At 37.9% G+C, this 20,735-nt stretch overlaps 1 protein-coding gene across 2 annotated transcripts in view; it reads left to right on the forward strand.

The window, feature by feature from the left end:
• The first annotated feature begins 1,416 nt into the window (after nucleotides 1–1,416).
• Nucleotides 1,417–20,735, forward strand: part of FAM117B (family with sequence similarity 117 member B) — a 65,022-nt gene continuing 45,703 nt past the window's right edge. Inside the window, exon 1 of one of the 2 annotated variants that reach the window (XM_019726839.2) lies at nucleotides 1,417–2,214. In XM_019726839.2, the coding sequence (XP_019582398.2) occupies nucleotides 1,611–2,214 (604 nt within the window). In that variant the 5' untranslated portion in view covers nucleotides 1,417–1,610. The remainder of the gene's footprint in view (nucleotides 2,215–20,735) is intronic. The other variant, XM_074340330.1, reaches the window with a different exon arrangement.

The raw sequence follows: 20,735 nt of genomic DNA on the forward strand, positions 1-20,735 counted from the left end.
CTCTTTGTGGTGGGAGAGAGAGGAGGAGTAGGTGATAAGGAGAGATATGGACCTCTGAATCACATGGAGACTGGAACTGTTGAGTACCCTCTACAGATCACATTCTCATTTAACCCTTAGTTAATATTCACAATTGTATGAAGATGACATTGTTTAACTGCATTTTACAGCTAGTGACCTGTAAAAAAGCCACACAGTAAGTAGGATATCTGGGAACCTGAATCTCTTTTCTAAGTCTTCAAAGGCTTTCCACCAGAATACACAGGGATCCAGTAGAATTTCAGGTCCAGAACAAATCACACTGTGCCTTCCACTTTTTATAAGATGCAATCTGTCTAGAATGTACATTTAATAAAGTAGTAAAGGGAAAAGAGGTCATGGACAGGAGGTTGATAGCCTGAGAGGTATGTGGGATAAGGGTCCACCATTTTTTATTTTTATTTTTGGTCTATATGAGGAGCCCCTAAGGTTATTTCAGAACGAACTGTTACTGCCTGCCTTCCTGAGTTCTTGCCCATAATAGAGAGCCCTGTTTCCTCCACTAGATAAAAATATGAATGGCTGGTCCAGTTTTGTCTCAAATAATGATTGTGAGGAGCAGATAAGGCCCTTTGTAAACTATGGCACTAAACTATGGCATTCACAAATTTGTAAGGTAGCATACATCTTTTCAAAGGTATCATGGAACTGTGAAGTAGCTGATTAAAACATATTCTTGATTACTTGAGATACAGGAGGGCAGTAACAGCATTTGGTAACTGGACTTTGTAGATACAATCTAAAACTGCATTCTAACAAGCAATTTTAACCTTTCTGAGTTTTGGCTCTTTGTAGAGCTTAATAAAAGAGACGAGGTGTGAAATGCCAGTAAGATTAATTAAATTTCTTCTCCTTTGCGCTCTGCCCAAACATTGATGTAATTAGGACACAACAAGATGAAGAAATAAAAAGCCAAAAAGACGTACCGGTACGTTCATGGCTTCTGTCAGTGAATACTGAGGTAAGGAAATGAGTTATGAGTGTAAGACTTAAGACATCCCTGGGGACCGCTATGATTCAGGACATTCCCTTCGGCAATATTCCACAGTCTGAGTACCCAGGGCACCCCGCAGTAGGGAGGGAAATACGGCCTTGGCTAAGAACGCGCGTACTCACGTGTATACACACACACACTTACACGCGCGCGCATCCATTACACATACACACGGCCTGTTTCCTCCGCTCCCCCTCCCCCGAGGGGCGGGTCTCTTTCTCTTTAAAGAGCAGACGGTCTCCGCGCAAACCGAGGCTCTCTTAAGGCCCCGGGGGCCGGGACCCGAGCTGCTCGCAGCCAATGGGCGCGGTGGAGCGGCTCGAGCGCGGCTGACGCTGCACCAATGGGCGTTCGCCGGGGGCGGGGGAAACGGAGGAGACACTATTGTTGATGAGGAGAAGCGGCGGCGGCAGCGGCTACACCACCTCGTTGCTGCCGGCCGTGGCTCGGGCGTCCCCCGGATTCCGGCCTCATCACCCTGTCGTGGGGACCTTCCCTTCGGCCTCCAGCATCCTATCCCTTCAACCTAACAACAAAACTCCCCGTCTCGCTCAGTCACCAGGGAGGGTGGACCGATATGTCCCAGCGGGTGAGGCGTAATGGGTCTCCCACGCCGGCCGGCTCCCTTGGGGGCGGTGCGGTCGGCACGCCCGGAGGAGCCGGGAGCCGCCTGCAGCCCATGAGGGCGACGGTTCCGTTCCAGCTGAAGCAGCAGCAGCAACATGGCAGCCCCACGCGGAACAACGGCGGCAGCGGCGGCGGCAACAACAACAGCGGCTGCTGTGGCGGCGCCCCAGGCCCCTCAGGCGGCGGCGGCAGCAGTGGAGGGGGCCCGCGCACAGCCTCACGCAGCACGAGCCCCACGCGCGGCAGCGGGGGTGCGGCCGCGCGCACCAGCCCCACGGTGGCCACGCAGACGGGCGCGTCCGCGACCTCCACGCGAGGCACCAGCCCCACGCGCGGCGCCGCGGCCGGGGCTCGCGGGAGCCCCCCGCGGCCGCAGCCCCCGCCGCCGCTGCTGGGCACCGTGTCTTCGCCTTGCTCGTCGCCCACCCACCTGTGGACTGGCGAGGTGAGCGTGGCCCCACCCCCAGCCCGCGTCCGGCACCGGAGGAGGTCCCCGGAGCAGAGCCGATGCTCTCCGGAGAGGAGGAGCCCGAGCGCCCCCGTTTGCAAAGCAGGTACGTGCTGGGGGCCGCGCTGCGAGGGGAAGGCGGTATTGGGAAGGGGTCCCGCGCGTGCGTTGCTACCGCGCGGGGATTGCGGCGCTGCCGCCGAACCGCGGTGGCCGGGGTAGGGCTGGGGGCGGGGCCCGAGTGGTGCAGCCCCGCCTCCCCCGGGCCAGCCTCGTGCCCGCCTCGGTATCTCCCCGCCGGTCTCATTCATTTCTCAGCCGGCTCCGCGCCTGTTCTTGCAGTGGAGGTGCAGCCGCTAACCTTGTTCTTTGGCTGATAAGTGTTAATGATAAACGTGGGATTTTCTGGCCGCGTGCTGGTTACTGCTTACCCTCATTTGGTGGTGAGACTAGGAGTGGTTTGTCACTTTGTTTTAGTGACATGGTTAATTTAGTATAGCACTGTCTGCTGCTAAGTATTTCTGTTCCACAAAACAGTTCCAGATTTGAGGGACTGAATACGTCAGCATAGCTTATTTGGATCCCTGAAGAGACGTGAGCCTGGGAGCGTACGGTATTAGCATTTCCTAAGACTTGATAAGTGGATAGCAAGAAGTGAGAAGTATATTAAGCGAGATTCCTTTAGAGAGAGTTTATGTGCTTTGTCTGAGGGTCTTGGTGTATTTCTGATACACTGATTTTGTGTTTAGGATGTAAAGCCATTCATTTGTTTTTTTGAAAACCAAAATCCAAAGTTTGTCTCTTATTACTTCAGGAACCCCAAAATTGTTTTATCTCTATATCTGGGAGCTTTTTTGGGAAAGGTCCTGAATGGCGCTGTTGGGTTCCACTGGAGTCATTCATAAAGAATAGCTCAAAAGAGATTCAAATTGTGGAAATGGAAAGAGATAAAATTTATCATCTGATCGCTCTCCTGTTAGAGTCTAGTGAAGGAAGATATGGGTGGTTTTTAGCTTATGTATAAATACTGACAATATATAACTTTGTCTTTCCCTGTCTGGGGAATTTCTGTTAAAATCTTTCAGGCAGAATGGCTGGGAATTTCAGGAAACAGTACAGTATTTCCTAACCAAATAAACAGATGAAGTGGTTCAAGAGTTCATTCAGAAATGCAGGGAATAGGATGAGTTTTTCTATGTATTTTGTCAAAGAATTTAGACAATGGAAACTTTTTTGGAAAGTTATCCTGAAAATGGAAAATTATCCTGAAAAATGATCAATAGTATTTTCTAATTAGAGCAAGAGGACAGTTTTAAACCTTTTGAAAATGCAAAATGCTTTTTTAAAACTTTGTTAGAAGTACTAGAACCCCCCTCTTCCCTCAAATAATAGCTATCACTGAGCTCCTGCCACGTGGTGGGTGATTTACCTACAAGATCTCATTTTGATTCTCACAATAGGTTTTAGAGATGTTAAGTAACAGGTGATAGAGTTGATACTTGAGTTTTGCTGGGTGGTACTCCAAAACCATGTCCTTTATATTTTATCAAGGAGATAACTTTATGATGTGTGAGATAAAACCTGGGAAATACATAACACACCAAAATTACGTGTGCTTAGTTTTTGAAGCAACTCTTAGAGATATTTGGTGAAGGTAATTGCTGCAATTTACCTTCAACCTTCTGGAGCTGGCATAGTGTGGTAGGTAGGACAGCTGCTTTAGTGGGCAGTAGAGATGTAGGTAGGAGGTGGTTACTCCATTCTGATAACAATTTTTTCTGATCTCTAGAAGGGCTGTATTTCCTGGGATCTTGGGCTCCTGATGTGCCCACTTTTCATGTTTCTCAAAGCTCCCTTCCCCCAGATCTGTCATTCCATAGAGTATTCATGCTGTAAAATGAACATTCTTGTTATCTCCATTCCCCCCCCCCCAAAAAAAAAAAAAAAAATCTCCAGAAAAATAAAAACTCTTTCCTCTAGGCAGCACTCTCAACTACTAGGTGTGAAAAGGGATCCTGCCTATTATTAAGTTATGCTGAAGTGGATGTCTTGATAGCTTCCTTCCCAGGAAGCTATCAAGACATCCACTTCATAATTTAATAATTCTTGGTTATTAAGTTAAGACATCCACTTTAGCATAACTTAATTCTTGTTTCACTACAGTGAACTTCCATGCAGAGTGGGACAAAATGTTTTCGGATTTTGAATCTTCCTTCATAGCACAAACCAGACTATTTGCTGTTTTCTCAGACTGGAAGGAGAGAAAAAGAAAAAAGGAGAGTCTTTTCAATTGTTAGACTCCCTTTTTGATTAAAGAGAGATTACTACTACTAGTTTGCACCCTCAATGAAATGTAGAAATCCTTACTGGTAGAGGGGAAGTGTCTACCTTATGTTAGTTCTGTAAACCTCATGTTTATTAGGCTGCCAGCTTCTGGGTGTCTATTGGATGAACTGGATGTCATAACCTTTTTTAGGGATCCAGTATCCGAAGAGTACCTGAGTCTAATAAGGTCGCAGGATCTTTAGAGGGTCTTCCCTATTCTGCTGGATCCCGACCCAGTTGCTTTGTTCCCCCAGGATTAGAGCTGATCCAGAACTTACTTCTCTTGACTACTATAAGGTAATCCAAGCATCCATCCCTGACAGATATTTCAAACTTCCCACGTTCAGTGCCTGTTGTTTCCATGGCAAAGTGGTTTGTCATTAGGAACTAAGACATGCTTAGAGAAGGTAGCTAGGCAACAGTGATAACTAGATAAAATGGTGAAGAAGGTGAGGTTTGTTTTTGTGCCTTCCCTCTTTTTACCTGAGTTTGTCTTCATAAATTATCAGATAGATATATTGTAAAAGGAGAGGTGGCATTAGCAGGCTAGGAGAAGAGGCTTTGAGTAGACAGTGTGGGTTTAATGGCTGTGTTCCACCACTTAGAAGCCATGTGATATGGGGAAGTGAATAACTTCCTGACCCTTAACTTTCATCTATATACCTCATATCTACTTCATATGGTGGTAAGGATTGCATGAAAGAAAACTGAAAAATACTCAGCACAGTACCTTAGTATAAAAATTAGCTATTGTGTATCATTTTGGTTTTGCTTCTAGTTTTAGTGACTATAACATAATTGTAGGCTTAGTTTTCGTGGTTGTATGGCATTTGACATTGGAGAGAACGTTGCCCGGGAACACCTAGAACTGTTTCTCTAAGTGTGGTCTGTAGTTCATCTGTATCATAATCACTTAGGGTCCTTGCTAAAAATGCAGGTTCCCAGGTCCTAGTACAGACTTTGAAAGTCTCACTCCACTCCACTGTGATTTTCTTGTGCTCTAAATTTAAAAAAACAGTCTCTAAAAGCACCAAAGGGAAATATTTGAAAACTCCTCATTAGAGAAAGGGCATTAATATGTATCAGTTATTTTTTTGTAGTGTGGCTGATATGTAGATAGCAAGTTGTGTTTATGCTAATTTCCCCCTTACTTTGGATGTATCATGTTGTGTATGAATTTGGTTGTTTATTGGGGTAGGGGAAGTGGCAAGAGCAGCAAAAAGAGATGGCCTTCTTTGGACTAACAATCAGGAATAGAGTACCAGAACTTCATATTTGTGGCATCTTAGATTTCTACTTTTTAGTACTTTGTGAAGTACACAGCTTTAAGAATTCAGTGTTTCTCCAGCATTCGGAGGATTGCTGCTAAATTCACACCTTCAAGGAATCCTTTTGGTTTGTAATGTATGCATTTTATATTTGAAGATGAAGTAAAGTAGAACCTTACTATTAATTCAACATTTTGGCTAGCAGAATTTACATTTAATTAAGTTCAATTCTGTAAGCTTTGATTACTCTGTGTTCAATACAGAAATGTAAAAGAAGCAGGGGACTCACAGAGCAGCCACGTAAGACAGGTACATAAGTATATAATATGATAGGCTCATAAAGAGTGAATAATTCTATATAGGATGGGTGTAGAAGTTCTGGCAGAGGAGATGGCTTTTGATTTGGGTTGGAAAGGGAGGAGCAGAACTTTATAGTTGGATCATGGAGGTGTAACAATATATCGTATTCAGTCCTGTATGTCTTAAAATGTAGAGTATAGCATGTTGGGGAGAAGAGGGGCAGTAGGAAAAAGAAGAAAGGTAAGTTATCACAATGGCCTTGAATAGAATGTATTCCATGGTTGATAGCTCTTGAGCCAGACTGCCAGGATTCAGATCTTGGCATTACCACTTACTTAGTGGCTGTTTAACTTCAGGCAAGTTCACTGCACCTCTACAAAGGGAATAGTAACTACTAGTACCTATAATAGAGGATTGTTAAAAGGATAAAATCCTTGTAATCTTCCTGTGGGTATAGGAATCTCTCATTGTTAGCTATTTTCATATCATCTTTATCATCCTAATCATCCAATTGTTTAGGCATTAAAAGTTAATTCGTTATAAGAATTCGCATTCTTAGAATTCATAGAGTTTATAAATACTTAGGATGAGTCGATTATGAATTTGAGATAGGAGAGACTGTAGGAAAGTAACTTACAAAGGCATTGGATACCTGAATTTAGGTGCAATGGCGGTGGGAATGGCAAGGAAAAGAGATTGAGGCGACTTTGATATGGTCAACTGTTGGATTCAGGGTTTGAGAAAGGGGAGTTGAAGATAGTAGTTTGGTGGTACATAAGCAACACAGGGAATGCAAGTTTAGGAAGAGAAAATGAACTCAGTTCTAGACAACTTTAGTATGTGCTGTCAGGAAATCCAGGTAATTTTCTAGATTTTGGGAAATACAGTTTTAGAACTCAGAGGTACAGTTTGAACTGGGGGCAAAAAATTGGGACTCATTGATTTCAATTCAATAAACATTCATTTAACAGTACTTGAAATGACTAATCTCTAGGATGGATGAGATGATGGGGAGAATGCTGAAGATAGAACTCTGGGAGAAAACAAGCATTTTAAGGGTAGAAAGAATAGCCAGGAAAGAAGCATGAGAATGTGTGATAGGTGGAGAAATGGTAGCACAGTGTTGAGAAAGCCAAAGAAAGAGCAGATTTCAATGGGGAGATAGATGCTAAAGATTTTCAAATTCTGTGACGAGAACAAGTAGACTGAGCCTTTTGAATTTGGTATTTTGATCAGTTGATCTCTTGAGAGAGAGTAGTTTGAGTAGCATGTTGGTGGCACAAATCGGATTAAAGTGGTGGGTCAGGAGGTAGAGGTAATGATTATAAATTACTCTTATGGATTATAAATTAGTCTTAGGTGACTGAAAGGAAGGAAAGTGACAAAACAGGATGAATTATTGAGCTAAGGTTCATTTGTTTATAGGATGGGGAAAACCTAAGCATGCTTTATAGGTTTGGGGAAAAGATTTACAGGAGAATGAAAGATGATGGCAAGTTCAAGAGAAGATGGAAATAGTGGATGGAGCAAAGTCATGGAAAATGTGGGAGGAAGTGGTATCCAGCACATGGTATTGTCTGGAAATCTCAGCAACTATTAAGGACACTTCTTTCTCTGAGGATGGGAAGGAGGTAAGGGTGGGTTAAGATGATAGATAACTCCGCAATAGAAGGGAAGGACATTGAGAAAGTCAGCTACTTTCATCTCTAAACTACTTGAAGAAAAATAGCATGTTTGTCTTATTTTTAAACTTTAATTTTTTAATCAAAGTTCTTGTATGTAATTTAAAATGTCAAAGAGCACTAAACATATAATCAAATAAAATGTTTGTCTGCCACATCTCTCTCCACTTGCACTTTCTGCTTCATAGAGGTATCACTTTCAACTCTTCGTGGTTCCCTCGTACTACTCCTTCAAGATTTTTTCCCCAGCTTTATGTAATATATTAGTCTTTCTATGCATATACATATATATGTGCTATGGAAAACGTAGACTTAGCTCCTATATTGCCATCTTCCCCAGTTTTCCCATTTATAGTTGTAGCACTCTTCTGGTTAAATCATTATTGTTTAAATTACTATGACTATGTACATACTGTTTACAGCAGAACCTTGTGGAATGCTACAATTACATTTCCTTTATAACTTTTTGTGCTCCTTGAAATTAAAATTGCTTTGTTTTTTTGTCACTTTGTTTTCTATAGACCTATATAACAAACTCATCCTCCAAATTTTGGTAACAGAACCTTTCTTTTAAATATTTTAAAACAAATCAGGTATTTTGTTGTTTTTTTGTTGGAGATATCCCTTTTGGAGTCTTCTATCCTATTTCAAACTGGCTCATTGATCTCTAGGTTTCTGGTATAGTATCACTTTGAAACTTCTCTGGGAATTCTTTCACCTCTATTTTGGATACTCTGTGATCTCTGGATCTTGTTTTGCTGGAGCATATAACCTTCAATAATTTTTTGAGAGATGGTACTGAGGTAGGAGAGGTAGCCTAGGAAATTGACAGCCCCCTCCAGGGTACAACACGAGGTGCCTCACTGGTTACGCAACGAGTGACTGTCTCAGTAACTGCAGCTGGAGAAAAATAAGAACCAGTTTTATCCAGCAAGGCTAAGCCCTATGACTGGGACCTGACCTTTTTAGATAGTTATAAGGTCATTATAATCTCATTTACATTGTAGTTACTGTGGCTTCCATCTTGTATCTGATGCCATGACACTTCGGAGGAACCAAATAAGGAGGAAAAACCGAGTAACGATGGTCCCGCTCAGGGGAAGGAAATGAATGAACCACGTCTATGGGTTGTCACCGTTTCCGCCCTTGAAGGGATAAAAACCCGATTGTGACTTCCTCCATTTGACTAATTCTCTGAGTTCTCCGACACTTTTCTCTCAAGTGTGTACTTTCATTTTCAGTAAATCACTTCTGCTTTCCTGCATCTGTCTTGCTCTTGAATTCTTTCTTGCATGGAGACTAGAACCCGGTCACCGGTGCTCTGGGTTGAGACAGTACGTAGGATATATACAGAGGGTGCCACAAAGATGTAGACACATTTTAAAAAAGGAAAACTGTATTAAAATTGTAATACTCAATATATACCGATAAAAGATGAATACAAGTGTTTGACTTCTGCAATTACAGGAGGTGCCCAAAGTGGTTACCATCAGCATAATTTTAATACAGTCTTTTCCTTTCTTAAAATGTGTATACATTTTTTTGGCATCCTCTGTGTGTGTGTGTGTGTGTGTGTGTGTGTGTATGTATTTTTTCTTTTTTTTAAATTAAGATCTTGAATGTTTGCAGGTATCTGTCTTTATACTTGATGGTTTGACTGGATATAGACTCCTAGGTTAGAAATAATGTTTTTACTGAAGTTTGAAAGGACTTCATCTTTTAGCTTCTAGAATTGCTGTTAATGCCATTCTGATTCTAAGTTTTATATATGTAATGTGTGTGTGTATGTGTGTGTGTGTGGTTTTCTTTATGGAACTGTTATAACCATTCTGAAACGATGATTGCCTTGGTGTAGGTCAGGGGTTTTTTTGTTGTTGTTATTTTTCTCCCCATTTAGTGTGCTAGTTATGCTGGAATTTTTCAATCTAGAGATTCTTCATTTCTGGAAAATTTTCTTCTATCATTTCTCCTTTCTGTTATCTTTGCTTTATCTTTTGGAACCCCTGCTGTATGGAACCTATTGGGTTGAACCTATACTTATTTCTGTCCTAATTTCCATTTCTGTATCTTTTTCTTCTTCCTAGCAGATTTATTTTATCCCCTATCCTTTCAACTGATTTTTAACCTTTGGCCATTATATTTTCGTCTTTCAAGACAACTTACCTTACTCTGATTGTTCCTTGTTAGTGTCTTCTAAAAATAGTTATTAAAAAGTATAACTACCCTCAAAGTGTTCTTTTGCCCTCTTGTCCGCAGAGCCATTTTTGTCTTGAGCTTTGTCTTTCATGTTGGAAATTTCCTTTAGTTTCTATTAACATTTAAATAAGACACATATATGCTGATTAGTTCTGTCTTGTGGGTCAGGTTGGTAGACTGGAGGATCTTACTGTAAAACAGTGATGCAAGGATTCTCAAATTTAGGTTTTTTCCTTCTCTTGGGCCAGTTTCCCCACGGAAGAGTCCTACACATATTTTGCCTGAGATATGTCTTCTGTCCTTAAGTCCAGAGTCTGTCTAGTTAATCTCTCTAGAGCATTTTTTCCCAATCTTTGTGCTCTGGAGAAACCCTTGGAATAATTTTGTTATGAGTTGAGATATAGTGATATTGTAATAATTAATGCTCTTCTGAGTACAGACTTAATTTTTCTGTGGAACAGTTTATTTGGCCAACTTATTATAAGCCTATCATTTTGCATATTTTCCCCTCTAATTCTTGGGGGAAAAACGTAGGTAATCTTAGCTTACCTTTCTTGACATTAATCCCCTTTCATAGATTTTTAAAAAAATCCATAGGCAACCACAGTACATTTTGATTAAAAGGGATTTAATTTTTCTAAAGGTAAGTTCGTAGATTTAATTTAAATAAAGTTATTTTTTTTTACAGTATGAAAATTTATTGACAAAGTTGTATAGTAAAGCTAATAAAACCATAAGACTAGATAATGTGAAAAAAATTTAGCCTGAGACACAATTTTGTGTTAAGAATTTGAAAAAATTCTGAGTAACATGATCTGTCTCAAATATATAGGTCTAGCAGAATTATTTTACACATATGTTGATTTATGAACCCCATTTATACACCTATACATAAAAATCAATGTTTTAAAAAATAAAAATTTTATTTCTTAAAGGTGAAACATGTACTTGGATTCTTTTTTCTCCTTTTGCTGTACAAATAGTCATTTCTGGGTTGAACTTGAAATGAGCACCACCACCTTTCTCTTTCAAATGAAATAAAACATTTCTTTCCTTGTTCTTGATGCTTGTTAAACAAGAAAAAGTTTGTTTATTCATATAAGAAGTTGAAAATGAAGCAAATTATTCGTTGCTTTTCTGTGAATGGCAAGACGCTTTTCTTTCCAAAGAAATCTAGAACTTGTATCAGGGCAGATCAGGAAATCTTAAGTTGAGCTTTATAATCAGACTATAGCTAAATTACTACTTGTACATCTGCTTCCCAGACTTGGTTGAAACCTGTTTTCTGCAGTTGCCTTCTTTCCTGTCTGTCGTCCTTGTGAGTTATACCCTCAAGGTATATTTTTATTTCTGTAGTAGTATTTTAATAGGAAGTCTTTGATACTCTTTCTGGTAAAGGCTAGCATGAGGGCAAGGTGAAATCACCTATAGTTTATTCCAAAAAAAAAAATCTACGTGACATTTTTAATTGACTAATTCTTCTTTATGAACTAATGTAAAAATTCTGTTGGAAGTAAACTTAAAAATTTTGGGGAATTCTTGCCCTCAAGGAGCTGATTCTGTAACAATGTTGTAGGCTACCTACCAGCATGTATTCATCTTTCCCTCCTTCCTTCCCCTTACTCTCTCCGCTCCCTCCCCTCCTCCTCCCTCCCTCCCTTCTTCCATCCCATCCTATCTTCTTTCTTTTTCTTTTTATGCAAGTAATACATACACACGATAAAAATTAAAATTATAAATTGGTAAAGAAAATATAATAAGCAGTCTTCCCCCTACTTGTCTTTAAGTTTATTCTTAGAGAAACCAGTTAGCTGTTTCTTTATTATTTCAGTTATGCATACGTGACTGTTCCTATAGATTTATTACATTATTTCATCAGGTTTCTTTTGAACATTTAGATCATTTCCATTTTGCTGTTAAATGGCGCTGTGTTGAATATTCTTGTTTATACTTCTTTGTGCACTTGTGTATTAGTTTATCTGTAGGATAAATGCTTAGTAATGAAATTTCTTAGTCAAAGATGTACATTTTTCTTTCTCTTGTCAAATATGTTTTCAGGACTTGATATTAGTTTATATTTAAATTCCAAGATCCTGGTTTTTTTCTTATCTTCCTTTGGATTAATTATTTTTTGTAATTCCATTTTACCTTCACTATTAGTAATTAGTTATACTTCTCTATTATGCTGTTAGTGATTGTGCTAGAGCAGTGTAGTTCAAAAGAACTTTACTGCAGTGATGGAAATGTTCCGTATCTGTGTTTTCTAACATTTCACATTAGAAACATATCAATATACAGTCATGCACTGCTTAACGATGGGGGTACATTCTGAGAAATTTGTAAGGCGATTTTGTCGTGCAAACATGGAGTGCACTTACACAAACTTAGATGGTCTAGCCTCCTGCACACCTAGACTATATGATATACCACCCTTTTATATATAGGCGGTGTGTCATAAACCAAAATGTCCTTAACGTGGCGCATGACTGTACCTTCATTTCCTGCCTCCCGTACTTTGTGCTGTTATTTGTCAAATATTTTGCTTCTCTGTTAAAAATCCCACAATGCATTGTTACTTTTACTTTAAATGGTTAATTATCTTTTAGAGCAATTAAAAATAAAAAAATTTTCATATTTACCCTCATTTTTACCATTTTCAGCACTCTTAATTTCTCCGTGTGAAACAGGGTGGTTGTAATACGTGGATGAAAAAGAGCTTTTGAGAAGCAAAAAATTGATAGGACTGTTAACTGATTAGATTTGAGGGGTGAGAGAGATGAGAGCATAATGATGGCTGAGATTTTGAACATACTTGGGTGGTTGAATTAATAATGTCATTAATAATTGGTTTCATAAATGCTATTCTGTATGCATACAGAAGAGGCCATAGACTTTTGGGGCATAATGCACTAAAATTTTTAACATTTCAAAAATAATATGATAATATGGCAATTTTGTAAGATAAAAAAGGCTTTTTGTTTTGTTTTTGTGTCTTCCAATTTACTATTCTTTAAAAAATTGTAACTTATTTTATTTGTTGTTCTACTAGGACTTACTAAGATCTATCTCATAGTTTCTGACAAACCGTTTGACATTAAATATGTTTTCCCATTATGTATATATACTGATATTTGTAAAGATGAGGACCAGTGACGTCTATTTGTATTATTTTAGAACTCATGTTCAGTATGTGAAGAGCAGCTTATAAGGTATTGAGAAGACATTATGGACTTGAGAATTAAAGAGAGAGAAAAAATATATTTTTGTAACATCTGGGGGTTAACAATAAAAACAAGAAAATACGTAATATTACTAAGAAGGGTAGTACATACTTAATGGCAAAAGCTTGATATATCCCTATGGGACGCTAGTCAGAGTGCTTTGTATGCAGTCAGAATTGTTAGGAGACTTGTAGGATAGACATCCTTTATTTCTCTAGAAAGCAGTTGCCATTAATGCTATCCTTAAGAATTCTTGGAAAGTCTACTCCTGGGAATTGATTTAGTGTCACAGGAATGCTCCTATCCTACTTTTGAGATGTTATGTCTTAATTGTACAAGGAAGATTTAGGACCCACACCTTTGGACAATCTGCCTACCAATTAAACTTCTTAAAAAAAAAACTGCGTGGCCCACTCAGTGCTTCTGTCATAATTATAATTAGTCTGTCCCTTTCGCCCCTCAGTGGGAGTAGGGGGAACTTGCAAGATTTAAATGAGTCAAAATAAAATTTATTTTTCAAATGCATGAATGGATGGCTTCCTATTTAAAAAGACATATATGTGTGTGTGTGTATATGTATATGTGTGTATATATATATATATATATATATATATATATATATATATATATATGGGCATGAAGACCCATGCCCCATCCTTTCTCTTGTCTCTTTGTTCTTGTTGGTTTGGAGGCCTTGGGTACTACTGGATTTTGCCTGTTTTGAGTACTATTTTCTTGTCTTATAATTGAGCTATGCTTATATTGCTAGCTCACTATTGAATATAGTATCTTCAATGATCCATGGAAATTCTGTAGGAAATCCCTTTAATACTGGAAAGTTTCATATTTCTAGTAATGGTTGATGAGATTATGCTGATCCATCTATACACTCTTATCTGATACTTTTTTGATTAATAGTATGCTTTTGACTGCTAACTGGGTTTAAGGCTAAGGATAGCAAGAGGTTATGGAACAACTTCCTCTCTGTAAAGCTTTTTTGCCCACATAGAGTCACACTTGGACCATATTACAACCATGTGAAAAAAAAAAAAGGAAAGTGATACAATTTTTTAAAGAGTCTGAATCCTCCAATAGGTAAGAAAGTATAGTATGCTATTAAATATGGGGTTGAGTACTTTATCAAATTTATGAACTTTGGCTTACTCATTCTTTTTAGTGGACATTTGTTTCAATTTTCCTCCTTATAAATTACTTTAGTAAAAATATCTTTATAAATGTATATGTTTGGGGGCTGGTATGAGTGTGCATTTATATGTATCCAGTTTAGAAAAAAAAATTCCCTAGGATTGAGAATATTTGGTTAAGTTTTAAATAATTTAATGCTTTGTAGTGTTACTTTCCAAAAAAGGATTGAATCAATTTATCCTGTTAATGGAAAGGAATGTGTCTACCTGTTGCTGTAAAGCCTTGTCAGAATTAGATTTCACGCCTTTTCTTTAGTTTTACCAATTCATTGTGTGAGACATACATCATAGTTTTATTTGTATTTCCTTACATATTTCCTAGGGTCATAGTGAGTATTTGAGAGAATATATTTAATCACCTCATAGAGTAGCTACATAATTCCATTTAATAAGAAATAATAGCTGTTATTAATAACAAGGTTAAATATTCTTTTTAAATGCTTGTTCACTGTTTATGTGAAGTCTGTTAACTGACCATTTATTCATTGACGATGTAGCTAACATTTTTAGCTGTTACTGTTTTTAAAAGGTTTGACTCATTTGGACAAGTGGGTGTGGTGTCAGGTTTATTGAGGTATAATTAACACACACTAAAATTCATCCTTGTTGATATATTGTTGTATACATTTTGACAGAGAGCACAGTTGTGTAACTACAACCATAACTAAGGTATAGAAAATTTCTATCACCTGTAAAGTTGCCTTATGCTTTTTTTAAGTCATTCCCCTCCCTTTACCTCTAGGCTGTAACAACCGCTGATTTGTTTTTGGTTCCTATAGTTTTACATTTTTCAGAACCATATTATATAAATGAGTTGTACAGTACCTAGCCTCTTGAGTCTGGCTTCATTTATTTAGCATAGTGCATTTGAGATTCATTCATGTTACTGAATGTATCAGTAGTTCATTCCTTTTTAATTCTGAATAGTATTCCATTGTATAGATGTACCCCAGTTTGTTAGTTCAGTCACTAGTTGAAAGATATTTAGGGGGGTTCATTCCTGATATTGGAAATTTGTGTCTTCTCTTTTTTCCCCCCTTAGTCTGGCTAGATGCTTTTATAGATCTTGTCAAAGAACCAGCTTTTGGTTTCATTTATATTGTTATTTTTCTGTTTATTTCTGCTCCTGTCTTTATTATTTTCTTTGTTCCACTTGCTTTGAGTTTAATTTGCTCTTTTTCTAGTTCCTTAGATGGAAGCCTAAATTATTGATTTGAGACCTTCTTTTCTAATAGAAGCACTAAATGTTGTACATTTTTTTTCTAATCAGTTCTTTAGTTGTATCCCGTAAAATAAAATTTATGTTGTATTTTCATTTTAATTCAGTTAAAAATATTTACTTTCTCTGTGGCTTCTTCTTGGCTTATGGATTGTTTAGAAGGATTTTGTTCAATTTCTAAATATTTGAGGGTTTTCCAGATAACTCTCTCTTATTGATTTTTAGTTTGATTCCAGGTCAGAGAACATACTTTCTGTGATTTCATTTCTTTTAAATTTGTTAAGGTATATGATCTACTTTACAAATGTTTCATGTGCTCTGTATTTTTTGATGTTGTTGGGTGAAGTGTTCTATAAATGTCAGTTAGGTAAAATTGATTGGTAGTAGTTTGCAGGTCTTCTATATCCTTTCTGATTTTTCTGTCTACATGTTTCATCAGTTACTGAGAGAGGAGTGTTAAATTCTCCAAACATGATAGTGGATTTTATTTTCATTTCTGTTGGTTTTGCTTCATGTATTTTGAAGCTTTTTTCCCCTAATATGCAGAAACATTTAGAATTGTGTGTTTTTGGAATTGATCTTTTTATCATTATGTATTTTCCTTTATCTCTGATAATTTTCTTTGTTCTGAAGTCTACTTTGATTAGTGTTTGCATGGTCTAGCTTTTCCATCCTTCCTATATTTCCATCGTGTGTGTGTGTGTGTGTGTGTGTGTGTGTGTGTGTGTGTGTAGTATTTGAAGGTGTAGAGAGCATGTAGTTGGGTCTTTTTTTTAAAATTTAGTCTGATGATCTCTGTCTTTTAATTACTGTGTTTAGATCATTTACATTTAGTGAAATTATTGTTTGGATATATGTCTACTATTATTCTTTGTTTTCCCTTCTGTTTTTTATTCCTCCCTCTCTTCTTGTCAACCTTCTTTTGGAATGTTAGAATATTTTTTAGTAATCTGTTTTCATTGATATATATTGGCTTTTTGACTCTTTTTGTATAGATTTTCGTTGTTGGTTGCTTTGGGTATTACAATATACATACCTAACTTTTCAAATAATAATTCAGGTGAAATGTACAAATCATACAATCAATCATATCCCTTGAGCTTCTCCTTTTTATGATGAAGTCCTCATGTATATTATATTTCTATACATTGCAAACCTTATATAGATCATATATATTATCATATGTATGTATCTGCTCCATTTGCCTGTATACAATTGGGCTGATAGTGATAATTGTTAAAAGGAAAACTCCTGATGGTAAAGGCTCTAATTGATAAAATTTGATATAGTCAAAAGCAACTTGGATCTTTATCGTAAGCTTTACATTAAAAGCAGTTGAAACAGAAGAAATTATTTTAGCAAAATAAACATGAAAATTGAAAAAATTAGAAATGGTTTGCCTATGGTCTTTAATAAATTAATCAAAAAAATTAAGTCAACTTGGGATGGCCGGATGGCTCAGTTGGTTAGGGCGTGAGCTTTGAACAACAGGGTTGCTCGTTTGATTTCCACATGGGCCAGTGGGCTGCACCCTCCACAACTAAATTGAAAACAGTGACTGGACTTGGAGCTGATGGGCTATGGAGAAACACACTGTTCGCCCACATTCCCCAATAAAATCTTTAAAAAAAAAATTAAGTTAACTCAATAGAGTTTGCACTTTGTTGGTAAAAAATTAATTAGTGTTATATACTCACAAACATACAATATAACATATCATATACACACTCATAGCCTTGGATGAGGACAGGAGGGACAAAGGCTTGAAGAGTCAGATAAGCTCACGGCCACATCTGCTTTTTTTTAAAAATTGTATCTGAGTGTACATATGTATGTTTATATTCTGAAAAGTGTCAGGCAGTATTACCTGCTAGCTGTGTTTTCACTGATGGAATGGGGGAATATGGCACTGATAATTTTCGCTTCCTGCTTTATTCAGTTGTTTTGAAACAGCATGTTTCATTTGTATAATAAAAAGCTAGGGGTGGCCGTGTAGCTCAGTTGGTTAGAGCATGATGCTCATAATACCAGCGTTGCTGGTTCGATCGCCACATGGGCCACTGTGAGCTGCGCCCTCAACAACTAGGTTAAAGCAACTGCTTGACTTGGAGCTGATGGGTCCTGGAAAAACACACTTAAAATAAATAAAAGTAAAAAAAACAACAACAACAACAAACCATCCATTTGTAGTATAGCAGTGATTTACAATGGAACATGTAAAAAAGGGGATTAAAAATAGAGTAAAAATGTTAGCACTGGGACTTGCTGTAAGCCTCTATTTGGGCTGTTTAGGAAATTTTTCCTTTTTTCTTTTTTTTTTTTTTTTTAAAGATTTTTATGGGGGAAGGGAACAGGACTTTATTGGGGAACAGTTTGTATTTCCAGGACTTTTTTCCAAGTCAAGTTGTTGTCCTTTCAATCTTAGTTGTGGAGGGTGCAGCTCAGCTCCAGGTCCAGTTGCTGTTTCTAGTTGCAGGGGGCGCAGCCCACCATCCCTTGCGGGAGTCGAACTGGCAACGTTGTGGTTGAGAGGACACGCTCCAACCAACTGAGCCATCCGGGAGGCAGCTCAGCTCAAGGTGCCGTGTTCAAATCCTAGTTGCAGGGGGCGGAGCCCACCATCCCTTGAGGGACTCAAGGAGTTGAACCGGCAACCTTGTGGTTGAGAGCCCACTGGCCCATGTGGGAATCGAACCGGCAGCCTTCGGAGTTAGGAGCATGGAGCTGTAACCGCCTGAGCCACCCGCCTGGCCCTACTTTTTCTTTTTGAGATGGCTCAGAAAAAACTTCTCGTGTATGTTCTCTGTTTTCATAGAAGTGATGTTCTGTTCATGAATCCAGTTATTATTATGAATAATTAACAAAGGAACAGCTGTGTAAAGGTGCCCCTGGATGGTACTTCTCATGTTATGTGTTAGACTAATTTCAAGATGAACCTAAGCCATTGGGCCCCACTAGATAATTTAGGGAGTACAAGCTAAACTAAATAAGTTGGGTTATCTTGCTGAAGAGGTATGCTGGCTGTTTTATTTGTGCTAGATTTCAGTCTTTTGAGGTCTTGGGATAGTGGCTGGTGAGGAGATAATGGATTATTAGTGAAGTGGACATGTGGCATGGCTGAACCACAGAGAAGAGTAGTGGATGAGGTTACAGAATAATAATAGAGGGGATAATAGGTAGTAATGTTAGAAGTAAAGTCACTATCAAATAAGCACATATACACCTAATCAAAACAACTAGGCACTAAAAATTTTATTGAGAAACACCTGTTACATCAGTGGGCAGAACTACCTTACTTAAATGCATAACCTTTAGTTTATTAAAATTGTTCTATTTTTCATTTTAAAAGAGATATTAATAATAATAATTCTCTTCAGACTTAAGATGTATTTAAAAGAGAAGTAATGTTTTAATTCATGCCTCCAAATTAGGCTGTATTTATTCTTATTTTACACATGAGAATACTCAGGCCCTGAGAGTTAAGTAATTTAGTATTTCAGAGTTGGTAAATGTGGGATTTCAACTCATGTCTATTTAGTTTTGAGGCCTGTGTTTTTAAAATCTTGTCACAGTATTAGTAATATAATTTAGCCCAAACTGAATGTCTGTTATGAAGTATCATACTAAGCTTGGGTGGTTTAAAAGAACACAAAAATAAGGCATAATATACTCATGTACCAGAAGTTCCTCCCTCTTGCTTCAAGTTGGAGGAATGTTGAATAGCACCTCTAAGACTGTCTGGTATAGGATTATCTTTAGTATTGAGGGGAGCATAGAGAAAAATTCCCTGGTAAATCAGTGGATAGCGTGATCTAAAAAAAATTGGTAGAACAGGTTGGAAAACAGGCATTTTAAGTAGAAATATTTTTCAGCGTTTTAAATCCATATCACGACTTGGTAAACAGAAGTATGCTTTGTTGCTGTTAGAAATTTCGAAACATACATGATTTCAGAAGTAAAGCATTGGTGATTCTAGGAGAAAAAATATCAATTGTTAAAAAAATTCATACTTTTTTATGTCATGTAATATCATTGTGGGTGGGTCTGCTTACTTGCCAACAGGTTTGTTTTCACATAGTGTGGAAATCTGTGAGTTTTTTTATTTATGGAAATCTGTTTTTATTGCTAGAAGTACAATTAAAAATATCAGCCTTATAAAATAAATTGTCAGAGGAGGATAAAGTTTGCTTATTTGTGTGTGGGTGTGTAAACCAGAAGATGTTTCCTCTTGAAATGCTCCAGATTGTTTTGTTGAAAGTTACTTTAACTGAATCAAGCTTAAATTATAAAAACTATCCTTGGAGATATTTTGGCCAAGAGGGAACATAACTAAGAGAAATGTTCCTCACATTGTTTCAAATAGAATTTTTGGGTGTGTCATTGTGAAATATTTCGTTAAATCTTTCAGAAAAAATCCTAGATTAGTATTGCCTTTTTTTTTTTTTTTTTTTTTTGAAATTTTTACCTGTGAATGCTTTTATTGGGTCAAAAATGAAGACATACTAGAGCACCAATTTATTTTATCCACTTTTTGGATATTTTCTTTGCTTGAGATAGTACTTTCCTAGAATTATGGTTGCAAATGACAACCCAACTGAACACTAGGTAGAATGACAATAGAATTGATGAAATTCTGAATTATCAAGAACTTGGATAGAACTGCCCACAAGGATGAGATGTCTTCAGGATACTTTCTCATAATTTCTTAATCTTTCATCTCTATCTGTTAGCTTCATTTTGTCCTACTGTCTCAAAGCAACAAGTATTTATTGAATACCTATTATGTGCTAGACATGATTTTAGTTGTTGGGGAAACAAGTGATGAAATAAGACAGACTAATTCTATGTCCTTAAGAAGCATACTTTCTAATGTAGGGACTTCCTTTATATAGCAGGGAACAAGGCCTTGGACCATTCCAGATTCTCGTTTTCGTCTGTAAGACCCCTGAGGCAAGAGGGTTTCTTCCCCACCAATTCCAGCTAGAAAATTCCAGGGAAGGACTATGTCAGATTGTGTGCCTACTCCAAAATCAGTTCTTGCACCCAGAGGATGAGGTATTGTTATTAACTAAGTCATTTACACACGCTGTTCAGGGACCAGAGTCTGTTACCAAAAGCAGGGAGGCGGTGGGGAAAGAGTGTATACTAGACAAAGCTAGCAGCTCTTCCTTGGTGTTTGCATTTTGAAGTTTGATTCCTTGTATTCAATGC

The sequence above is a fragment of the Rhinolophus sinicus genome, chromosome 17 (genome assembly GCF_057876585.1).
Source record: "Rhinolophus sinicus isolate RSI-liver-muscle chromosome 17, RSI-T2T, whole genome shotgun sequence".
Classification (NCBI taxonomy): domain Eukaryota; kingdom Metazoa; phylum Chordata; class Mammalia; order Chiroptera; family Rhinolophidae; genus Rhinolophus; species Rhinolophus sinicus.